The following is a 12,211-nucleotide window of genomic DNA, read 5'->3' as shown; positions in this document are numbered from 1 at the left end:
TTGGCAAATATGTTTTCTGTATCTGAAACCTTTGTTTTGCTTTCACATAAGCTTGGTACAGTAATGATCTAGTACTAAAATTAATTGATTATTCCCAGACAATATTTACATAAAAATGGATTTGAGGCTGAGACTACATATCAGGTATTTGGAATATGCTACGGTACTGAGATGTTTTAATTATCTTCAAATCAAGCATTGTGTAAACCCAGCATATTATCAGTCCAAGTTTAATTTAAAAAAAAATGCAAACATGTTAAGGTATGAAAGTGCACAGATGACACACCCAGAGAATCCTAACTATGTCAGAAGCTCTTCACATTTTCCACAAAGTTAAAGCTCTCTGAAATATTGTACAAAACTTACATGTGAATATTTGGAAGGACTTAATGGTCATTTTCTCCCATTATTCTTCAGAACTGAAAGTTTCTCCATTAGTGGAAACATCTGGCCAGTAGCTGACGCAGTGAAAGGGAGAAAAAAGAGAAATATGTATCTTTAAACAATCGAATCACATTAATCAGAATCCACAAACATAAAATTTTTGTCAAAACAAAGCAAACAGTCCTTAAAGACTGACAGTGTTAATAGGTAATGGGCTTTCATGGGAAAGCCTCCACGAAAGCTCATTACCTAATAAACAAAATTGTTTGATAAAATAGGTTGATATTCATAGTGGCCTCAGACAACTCAATTAACATAATAGACTCTTGTAGTAAGTAATTATCTTCCCCCTGTGCCCTCCCCTTCTGTTCTATGCAGCTGATTCATCAGTTTTCATTTAATTTTTTTTCTACCTTTATGTTAAATTCTCAATGTGCCAGTTTACTTTTTCCAGATCTGAAGAAGTGGGTCTATCCCCAGAAAGCTCATCACCTAATAAATAATTTTGTTAGTCTTTAAAGTGCTACAGTATTGCTTTATTGTTTTGCGAAGAAACAAACTAACACCGCTACCTCTCTGTGACTAAGTACATGAAATTTCACCAGATGTCACAATAACCTATAGTAACAGGGTGTGAAAGGGTGATTGAAGAACCTAATTAGTCCAAATTAAAAGGTCTGCTATTAAAACTCAAGGGCTGATCATACTTGGTTAATAAGAGAAATGTGGAACAGAAATCAATAAACCAAAATTGGTGTGTTAGAAACTAGGTTGGTTTGGTGGAGAAAATAAGGAGGGGATGGGTTATTCCATTCCTCATTTGGTTTGTGTATTCTTAAAGAAAGAGACTATGGGGAATAAAATTGGCTACTGAGTCAGGTTTGACTGCCATAGCTTCCACCTCTGCCATGCCCTGGGAACTTAAAGCTGCTTTTGGTCCTAAGACTAGACCGGGCTAGAGAGAGATACTCGGATGACATTGCCACCTCCATCAACTCAAACTGAATCACAAACACCACCTAGAATAAAATAGGACTGTAATTTAACAACAGCTCCAGTACATCTCAACAAATTTCTCTTTTCTCCACAAACATAGTTATTGCCATCTTTAATACCACCTACAGGACTGTTGAATAAAAGATTTTTTTTCCTTCTACAAATTCTTCAGCGAAAGGGAACACGGTATTATTAAAAATAAAAGCCTTATCTAACACTTTATATTTCAAACACTTCGGCTATTTTTCCTTCCTTTCTTTCTTTAATAAAAGGTTATAGGGATTTTAGTATTGTGTTTGCCATGGGACAAAGCAGGCTGAGACTTCTGTATATTGACCTTGTTTAACACTGGACAGTTACTGGGTTAAGTTAATGCCTTTGGCCATTTGTGCCATCTAAATTGATACAACTGAGTGGATTGATTTACTCAAGGTCACACAGCAAGTCAAATGGCAGAGCTCTGTTTACTTAGGTCATTGTCTTGATATATATTTGCATATAAGAATATTATGGGGCTGCTATCAGTGCCCTAACAGTTAAAGTATAAGTAGTAATCTAAGTTCTACGGACCAGCAAATTTCATTGGAGAGTAGGCAAGCTGTGTTACCTCTGGCACTGATGCAAGTAAGAGCAGAATACTGTGATCACTTCTGATGTCTACAATGGAAGAGGGATGTTGATAAATTGGAGAGTGTTCAGAGAAGTGCTGCAGAAATGATTAAAGGATGGAAAACATTCGTTATATTGAAGGAGGGGTAGTGGTTAATGGCTCGATGTCTGGTTGGTGGTCGGTTTCAAGTGGAGTGCCCCAAGGATTGGCTCTAGGGCCAGTACTGTTCAACATCTTTATTAATGACCTGGATGAGGGGATGGATTATACTCTCAGCAAATTTGCAGATAATACTAAGATAGGGGTCAGGTGGATACATTGGATGGTAGTGATATGGTCCAGAGTGACCTAGACAAGTTGAAGGATTTGGCCAAAAGAAATTTGATGAGGTTCAGCAAGAAGTGCAGAGTCCTTCACTTGAGGTGGAATAATCCCAAGCACTGTTACAGGCTTGGGACCAACAGGCTAAATAGCAGTGCAGCAAAAAAGAAGCTGGGGATTATAGTGGATGAGAGCTGGATATGAGTCAACGGTGTACCCTTGTAGCCAAGAAGGCTCATGGCATATAAGGGTGCGTTAGGAGAAGCATTTCCAGCAGATCTAGAGAAGTTGTTATTCCCCCTCTACTCAGCACTGGTGAGGTCACGTGTGGAGTATAGTGTCCAGTTCTGGGCTCCCCATTATAGAAAGGATGTGGACACATTGGAGAGAGTTCAGTGAAGTGCAACAACAACGATTAGCGCTCTGGAGCACGTGGCCTATGAAGAGAGACTGAGAGATCTGGGCTTATTTAGTTTTCAGAAGAGAAGACTGAGGGGTGATTTGATAGCAGCCTTCAACTTCCAGAAAGGGGGTTCTAAAGAGGATGGAGAGAGACTGTTCTCCGTGGTGACAGATGGCAGAACAAGGAGCAATGGTCTGAAGTTACAGAGGGAGAGGTGTGGGTTGGATATTAGGAAAAACTATTTCATCAGGAGCGTGGTGAAGCACTGGAATGTGTTACTGAGAGAGATGGTGGAATCTCCATCCCTCTAGGTTTTTAAGTTCCAGCTTGACATAGTTATGGCTGGGATGATTCAGTTGGGGTTGATCCTGCGTTAGACAGGAGGCTGGACTAGAAGACCTCCTGAGATCCCTTCTAGCCCTAGGATTCTGTGATTCTATGACTCAAGGAACCCACCCTGTTTAGTATATGAATGAAAAGATTAAGGGCTGACTTGACTGCAATCTGTAAGTACTTACATGGAAAACAGAAATTGGATAATATATGGTTCTTGAATCTAGCAGACCAAGTTATAACAAGATCTGATGGCTTGAAGTTGAAACTAGACAAATTCTAGAAGTGAGGTGGAAATTTTAACTGTGTGGGTAGTTAAACAACTTACCAAGCTACAGGGTGGATTCTCCATCACGGAAAATGCTTAAAGAAGGATGGGAGTTTTTTTTTCCTAAAGGTGAGTTGTAGATCAAATAGGAATTAATTCAATTATATGTTAAACAGGAAATCTGATTAAATTATCACTATGGTCTCTCCTGACTTTCTGATCTATGGCTATGAAAATCCTTTTACAGTAAACTGTTTCACATCCAGCAGCCTCAGGACGGGGAGGTTGCCAGATATTCAAATATTCTAGATAATAGAAGAGTATACCAAACAACGCATAATACTGAAGAAAAACAAGATTAGATATTAAGAAAGAACCAAATGTATTCAGAGTACTCTATTTACTAATAGTAGTATTGCACAGTGGAAACTTACAGTATATTTGCAGTATTTATTTGTATTTACTTTCACTACACTTATAAGTATGGGAAACGTATCCAAATTTTACTTACGGTTAAATTGCTATTTCTTTGAGAGTTCCGGATAATAGAGTGCCGGGCATGAAAGAGGTTACTGTATACGTGTATCAGCTTAGGGAATAAAGGCATTCCCTTTATGTAGAAAGAGGGAGGGAATAAAACTGTTGGGGGAGGAGGAGTTGAAGGGAAAAAACAGTCCTATTAGGAGGTTGAGGATTTTGGTGGGGTCTCAGGCATAATATTTAAAAAAAAAAAAACACACACACAGTTAATCTGTGCACATGTGTTAGTGCTAAATATTTAGAGCTGCTTTTGGAGTCCCAGTAAATTTAGTGTTTATACTGCTAGGGACTGCAAACAAGTTCTGTGTAGCATGTTTTCTTATTTGTTGTAGGAGGAGAAAGCTCCTTGTGGAAGTCAAGTCTGTCTCTCCTGGTGGAAATCAGTTATATAAAAATACATAGTTAAGGAGCGTCCTGTATCTTTGAATAGCCTTTTCTTCTTTTTTTTTTTTTTTAAACGGATGGCCCTTTCACTGCCTTGGGTCATTCCCAAGGCAAGGGTCCCCACTTACCGAGCCATTCTCATCACAAGCAAGTCCCAAGTGGGGAGGGCGGGGCAGGGGAGCAAGGCCCCCTTCGTCAGATTTGGATGCTCCTGCTAGGGGAAGGGTGGGGAGAGCACAGTCCTGCCCACTACTCTGGGCTCCACTCCAGGGACCCTGAGTGAGAGGCAGCTGGTGGGGCTTTATCCCTGCCCCAAACACAGTAGCCTTTTTCCCTGGGCCACTGCTTCCCTCTAGAAGCTTCCCCTGGTACCTGGCTGAACTACTACTTTGCTCTTCTTAAGCTCTGGCCTCTTTCTTGTCCACCTCTGAAATCCTTTCCCCCTTCTCCCTGGGAGGAAGCCTTTTATAGGCAGCCCGGGGGGCCTTAACTGGCTACAGGTGCCTTATTAGCCTTTGTTGCAGGCTGTGTCTTAATGAGCCCCAGCTGCCTGCTCTGGCTGGGTCTACATGGCATAAGGGGCTGGTGACAGATGGGGTTTTTTTTGCTGGCAAAGGCATATCTACATGTCCTGTTTCCTGCGAGTGGCACCTGCTGCTGGCAGTGAGATGTCATGTGACTATGCTAATGAGCAGCCATTTGCAGTTGTGAGACTGCTCATTAGCATGAAGCTGCCAGTAGGACATCTCCATGTAGACCCAGCCTCTGTGAGCCTCGGTGGGGAACAGAAAGGGGTTTTCTCATAGCATATTGCCTATTGCCCCTCCACCCAGCTCTTGCGTGCAGCCTGTAGTCTCCCACAGTTCGTGAAGTTGAAAAGCTGAAATCACATCATATGAAAACCTTGGCTAATATCCATACCTTCAAACTGAAACTAAGGGTCTGCTTTCACTGTAATTAGCACCTGCTAACTTGGGCTTGCAGGGCTCAGATTGCAGGGTTGTTTTATTGTTATGTGGATGACTGACCTCAGAGAGTTTCCAATGTTGCAGCATCCTACATCCCAGAATCCAGCCCAAGCCTTTAATTGTACATAGCAGTGAAGTAGCTCAGCAGCCTGAGCCCCACATGCGTGAGTCAGTTGGTATGACAGGACGCAAGCGTCTAATTGCTGTGTGGACGTGCCCTTAATCCCTTCAAATGAGGCAAAGGGACCTTTCTCATTCAGGACTAAGTGGACAGAAAATATGAAGTTATGAGGTTAAAGCATTTTTCTGTTTCCCAGCACCAAAAAACCTTTTATCCAGATTTGGAAAACTCAAATGACTGAATAGCTTTTTATGAAACTTTCCAACTAATTATATTCTGGGTTCGAAACCAAGCATGAAAAACTTCAGCCTACAGCTAATTTAAAAACTGAAAAAAAAGGTTTAGAGTGAAAATGTCATCTTATCTGTAATTATAGCATTTATGTGCAATTAGCATGTTCACATGATGTATGTCGTTATAAAATGGTGATAGTTGATTTGTTTTATTTAATTAATTGCAGTATTTCAAAGAACTTTACCTGTGTGAAAAAATTAAGCAAACATTTTACTTTCAGAATTGTTTGTAGCTTGTAACACACACACGCTACACTTCTAAGAGACATTGCTATTGCTCTCACTAATTGTTGATTTTTCTCATATGTGTAGAAATATAAGAGCAGCCAATGTTCTGTGTTGTAAATCAACATATTGCTGTAATAATCCCTGCTGATCATTACTGGTACTTAGTATTGTGTAACATGCAAGCACCCAGTTTTAATAATTATTTATGCCATTTTTTAGATACAGAGGATTGAGCTCTTCTATTGCACACATCATTCTGAGCACTATTAGAGGTAACACCGTAAGTTTTGTCACAGAGGTCACAGAATTTGTGACTTCTAGAGATCTCCGTTACTTCAGCCTGCAGTGGCTGGGAGCTACAGAGTCCCCTACCACCCACGGCAGTGAGGAACTGCAAGGTGTCCCCATCAATCCAAGCCACAGTTCACAGAGTGGGGAATCCACAGCTCCCCCTTTTGTCATGGACAGGTCATGGGCTTCAATTAATTTTTCATTTTTGCTTGGGGCTGCGTCTACACTACTAGATAAATTTAAATTTAAGATAGTTAGCTCAATATTACTAAGTGACTGTCTTCACTGTAAATACCATTAGCTCGATTTAGGGAGTGCTAATGTTGATATCACAGTCCTGTTGGTACCTGACGGGTGTAGCATCAAGCTCGAATTCAGAAGTTCAATTAAAGGCCAGTGTGGAAATGCCACATCTTAAATTCGAAAGTATTAGTCTCCAGAGGTGTCCCATATGTAACCTACAGGGCCCCTCAGTGATCTGCTCTGGCCGCTGCTCTCGGATGCTCAGGAATTAGGTAAGAGGAATTCAGTGAATTTCAAATGGGGACCAGGAAGCCTGTGGCTGTGGGCTCATGTTTGTATGAGAGCCTGAGAAATGTCTGTCTGTCTGTCTGTCTTTGCAATTAGTGCTGTGAGTGCATCTACCCATTACAAATAGTCCCTGCATGGAGTTCATGGTTCTGTCTCTACACTTATTTTCTTTGTGTGCTGACTGGCACCAGCTGCTGCCCCACATCAACACGTGGCTGCAAGGCTCTTGCAGTGCTTGTGCTTGCATAAGAGACCAAGAAACTTCTTCTCAGTGCTTTACATTTGTGTGTGCCTCCCTCCCTTCCCAACAGGCACCAAGCAGTCGGGGTCTTTCCTGTACTCAGCCACATCACACAGGTAGCCCCCGGCCCAATAAAAGGATATCCCTGCTGTTCAATGCTGACCATGCTGCCAGGCACCACCATGTCCTAGCTTGTGCGCATTTAGGGCTCCAACAGCAGAAAAGATTTTTGGGGCCTTGCTGCCGCTGTGCGGGGGGGAGTCTCCCCCCAGCTGCTACGATATTTGGGTGGGACTATTTCAACTGCCCCCCCCCCCAAAAAAAAATATTTTTGGAAACTTTCTGCTGCTGGGTGGAAGTCTTCTCCTGGCAGCTAAGATACTTGGGGGTGTGCCGCCAGTGGCTAAGGTATTTGGGGGGACTACTTTAACTACTTAAACTTTTCAACTGGTCTGCAGCTGTAGAGTACACCCCTGGGGCTTGCCATCCATTGCGAACACCTGCTCCTTTGATATTTCTGTTGTTAAATCTTTTTCCTAACATTTCCTATCTTTCTTCGTGCTTTCTCAACGCAAAAACACAGGGTGATGGAGGGCCAGTTGAAATTCCTCTTTCCATTTTAAGTTCAGTGTATGAGATTTCACTGCCATCCCCTGTGTTGGCAATGGCTGTGTAGTGAAGAAGGAGGACAAAGATCTTTTCTCCTAGACTTTTCTATCCTCTTTCTTCTAATTTTGCACCCCTTCATGCAGGGAAAAGTGGGTGAAGGGCCAGTTGAGAATACAGTTTGTCCTTGTGTTATTTTCAGGGATCAAATGCAATCATGGGGAGGGGCGTAGTTAGTGGATAGTCAGTTGAGAATGCAGCCTGTGCACAGAAGCCTTATAGTGTACAGGGAAGCCAAGTACCCTCTCCTCAGCAACTTCCTGTTTTCAAAAACTTTATCCTCATCTCTTACTTCAAGCTTTTCAGGGTCCCTGTGTTATTTTCAGAGGTCGGATGCAGTCACAGGAGTGGGCACAGTCAGTAATGGACAGTTGAGAGTTCACTTACAGAAGAAAGACATTTTTGTTAACTTTGACATCTCTGTGGGTGACCTACTTTTCCTTCCTTCCTATGGGAAAAATGGATGTTTGCTTAATGTGAGAGGGGAATGAGCTAAATGCAATGTGGGAAGATGATCTCAGAGACCAGCGAACATACCCAGAGCGCTACAGGGATGAGGGAATTGTGGGATAGGTTCCCACAATGCACTGCTTCAACAGTTGATGTTTACCAATTGAATGTGGCAGCAATAAGTAAACTTTGTGAGGAGCACATGGGGAGGTGACAATTGTCAAAACTGAGTTTATAAATTCCAGAGTTAAAAAATAAATATAAATAAATTCAGTTTTATCTTGTAGTGTAGACGCAGTTTGGGTCTGTCTGTGATTTTTTTTTTTTTTTTAAACTGAAAATAACCATGACAAAATTTTAAGCCTCAATTACAGGTTGGTGATGATAATTCACGTTCATGTTGCAAAGTACTGTAAATATCTACACTTTTAAAAATAGAATATGATTAGCAGTAATTAGGAAAGGTTACTGAGAACTTATTTAAAAAAAATTAACGGAGTCCAAGAATCTACAAAACTATCCTTTTTAAAAATTTTAGGTATTTTTTCACAAAACTAATTTTGAGAGTGCATCCATTTAATTTAATTTTTTTAAAATGTATATGATTGTAAAATTTGTGAATGTTGTGTTCTAGCAAACTGCTCTGCACTGGAGTGCCTATTACAACAACCCAGAGCATGTGAAGTTTCTTATAAAACATGATTCTAATATTGGAATCCCTGATATTGAAGGCAAAATCCCACTTCATTGGGCAGCTAACCACAAGGATCCCAGTGCAATTCACACAGTTAAATGTATCCTGGTAAGAAAGTTTATTACATGCATTCCTTTCTGTCTTTTTCGTGTACTCATATGTATTTTCAGTTTCCTAGACTATGAAATTGAATGAGTCACTTCATTGGTCCTTGTAGTGATAAATCATATGATGTCCAATAACTTTCATAGGAAACAGATTATACAGTAAACTCTCTTTCATATCCGGCAGCCCTGGGGCTGAGATGTTGCCGGATATTGAAATATTCTGGATAACAGAGAGGTAAGCCTAGCAATGCATAACACTGGAGAAAAACAAGATACAGATATTAAGAAACAAACAAAAATGTATGCAGAGTACTTTATTTACCAACAACAGTAGTGTTGTACACTGTAAACTTATACCGTATTTGCTGTATTTATTTATATTTACTTTCACTGTACTGTACTTATGGAAATATAACTAAAATTTACTTACAGATAAAATGCTGGTTATTTGAGAGTTCCAGATGATAGAAAGCTGTCTTGTGAAAGAGTTCACTGTACCTCACAGTGCACCTAGGCAGTTGTTACACGGAAGATTATAATAGGAGATGATGTAGGAAAAGGAAAGCACTCTTTGACTTTCAGAGTAAATTAAATTAACAGGGCTGGTAGTTGGGAACAACTGATCACATCTGATACAGAATTCAAAAACACAACCCCAGAGCTGAGGTGGGGAGGGCAGGGCAGTACAGAGGAGATGGTCAGGAAGCCACATGGCCTTCCTAGGGCCTTCTCCCCTGACCTACCTCCTCTCCCTGCCTCCAGTCACTGGGCAGCAGAATGACATGATGATGTCATTCTCTCGCCCATGAGGAAAAATTTTATATATAAATAGAGAGAGAGAGAAAAAAAAACAGTTTTGCATTTGCAAAATCATTATAGTCTAACTGTGTACTTAGATGATAGGAAAGATTCTTGTTTCCCAACTCTCATGAGTGCACTAGATTAGATGAAATTTTATAGGTAGAATCTGTGGCCAAGCACCAGGTGGGAGGTTTGGGTAGAGTGGCACTTACCTCTCCTGTCAGGTAAAGAGCCCTGTTTCCGCATTGCCACTGTTTTCCTGCTGTGGCTGCCCATAGTGGTTACTGCAGTATTGCTCTTCCTTGTGGTTGCTGCCCCCAGTGGTGCATCTGAAACATGTCATCCCTCCTGTTGCTGCCCCTCTTTTCTATGTTCTGTGAAATCCTGGGATTTTAGACATTTCCCACTTTCCAGGCACAACCAAACCCTGACCTTGGTTGACGTTAGGGTAAGAGGAAGCCAGACACCAAATTTTGTGGTTGTAGCTTTTATGGATTAAGTGGAGTTCTTGGACAAACAGTGTTTTTATGTTTCTTATGTCTTTATTAAACAGGATGCTGCTCCCACAGAATCTTTACTAAACTGGCAGGACTACGAAGGACGAACCCCTCTTCATTTTGCAGTTGCTGATGGGAATCTGGCTGTGGTTGACGTCTTGACCTCTTATGAAGGCTGCAATGTGACATCTTATGACAATCTCTTTCGAACTCCTCTTCACTGGGCAGCTTTACTGGGTGAATTGAATAACACTAAATGTAAAACACATTTATGGCAGTTGTCTCTTTTTATCTGGTCTCTTATTCCTATCAAATTCCTGACTGGAATAATTCTGGTAAGATGTCAGACTAATTGGGAAGCAGATTCCAGAGTTTGAGGTCTTCCACTGAAAATGCCCTTTACCAGCAGATCATGCATTCAAATCTAAGAGCAATTACTGAGTGCATATTAGCTAGTCTCAGTTTAAATGGAATGCATATGTGAAGAGAGAGTTTCTCAGGACTCAAACTATCCAGGAATTTAAAGATCAATATTAATTATTTGAACCACACCATCATGCTTAGAGTGATACATTGCACTGTTTAGCAAGTGAGCCACCTCATTTTGCTGTAGCTTCAGAACGATCCTCAAGGTTATTCTCACACTGAGTCCATTAGAATGCTCCCAGCTGAAGGTATCCAGAGATTCAGACCAAAGAAATAGAAACAAGCAGCTGCACAGGTGTAGCTGCACTGAGGGATCACTAGAAGGAAGAGGAGACCCAAATGAGGTTGCTTTTCTTTTTCATTGTAATCAGATCCAAAGCTGTTTTTAGGGGAGAGCCCTTACTACCACCACCTTTCATGGCTTGGGGAGTAAACTCCTAGGATGATCCACTTAGCCAGCAGGAAGAGAGACAAGCTGCTAGAGTAGGGACTTTCAGACACTGGTGATGTCATTGGTACCTGCTTTTAGAGTTTTTATTCTGGACATTGTTCTCCTCTACTGATTAGCTGCTTGGTCCCTTTCTTTCCTGCCCCCTCCCTCACAGTCTTTTTACTTGAGCTTCCTGTAAGACCTTGGGCAAGGCACTTAGTTTCTCTGTGATTGTTATTTATCTGTGAGATGGTGATGATAATGCTTTCCTATTTCATGAATAGGTGATATTAAAGATTATAAGTTAGAGACTATGGCAGTGGGAACCAGATAAATTCCTTAAGTAAATCTTGATCCTGCCCCCAGTCATCCAGAGGTTTGTCTAAGTTGAGCTTCAGTTCATCTTCATCTAACTGGCAACTTTATCAAGAACTTACAAAGACATCACAGCACCCTCGTTGGATGAGAACAGAAAAATGGCCATGCTGCGTTAGACCAATGATCGTGAAACCCAGTACCCTGTCTTCCAACAATGCCAGGTGCTTCAGAGAGAATAAACAGGGCAAGTAATTGTCAAGTGATGCATCCTCTAGTGCCCATTCTTGGCTTCTGTCAAACAGAGGCTATGGACACTTCACAGTATAGTTTTGGATGAAGGAGACAGATCTGTATGTTATCTGTATACTAACCCCTAGGAAGACCCTCAGAAGCCTTAAATTGGAGGGGTGACTGACTAAAACTCTAAAAGGCATTGGGCAAGAGAGCCCTTGACCTACATGAACAGTGACCAGCTATCACCCTCCTGGATCTTTAAGAGGAAGAAGCAGAATCACTGAAGTGCTAGTCACTACTGCAGTGGTCTCTGGTTGAGTTAACAGAATCTATTGATCAAAGGGTGCTAAGATATCTCAAACCATCAGCATGGATACCTAGCACTTGTCCATTGCTGAGACAAAATAATTAGCAGAATAAAATCAATGTAATCTGCATCCTATATCCTTTCTGAACAGCTGATTGATTGGGATGACAGATGTCCATGGACTGCAAAGTATACTGGTGTTGCATCGGCAATAACTTTTCAATAACTTTATCTCAAAAAGGCAGGCTAGAAACAATAGTTGGAAAGTCTGTCAACACTAAGAGGCTGTCTTGAACCAGAGGCTACCAACCTTTAATTTTCTGTAAGTTGGCACCGTACCCTTTTTAGGGAGACATTAAGGATCTCAAA

The 12,211-nt window shown here is 41.2% G+C and overlaps 1 protein-coding gene across 8 annotated transcripts in view; it reads left to right on the top strand.

The window, feature by feature from the left end:
* The window catches only part of INVS (inversin), a 178,154-nt gene that overhangs the window by 59,170 nt on the left and 106,773 nt on the right, over positions 1–12,211 (top strand). For all 8 annotated transcript variants that reach the window (XR_012644533.1, XM_074987955.1, XM_074987954.1 and 5 more), the window contains 2 exons: positions 8,663–8,830; positions 10,184–10,364. Coding sequence is in view for 7 of the 8 variants with exons in the window: in XM_074987955.1 (XP_074844056.1) it covers positions 8,663–8,830; positions 10,184–10,364 (349 nt within the window). In the remaining variant the exon portion in view is untranslated. The remainder of the gene's footprint in view (positions 1–8,662; positions 8,831–10,183; positions 10,365–12,211) is intronic.

This window comes from Carettochelys insculpta, chromosome 2 (genome assembly GCF_033958435.1).
Source record: "Carettochelys insculpta isolate YL-2023 chromosome 2, ASM3395843v1, whole genome shotgun sequence".
Lineage (NCBI taxonomy): Eukaryota > Metazoa > Chordata > Testudines > Carettochelyidae > Carettochelys > Carettochelys insculpta.
This window is presented reverse-complemented; position numbering and strand designations above follow the sequence as displayed.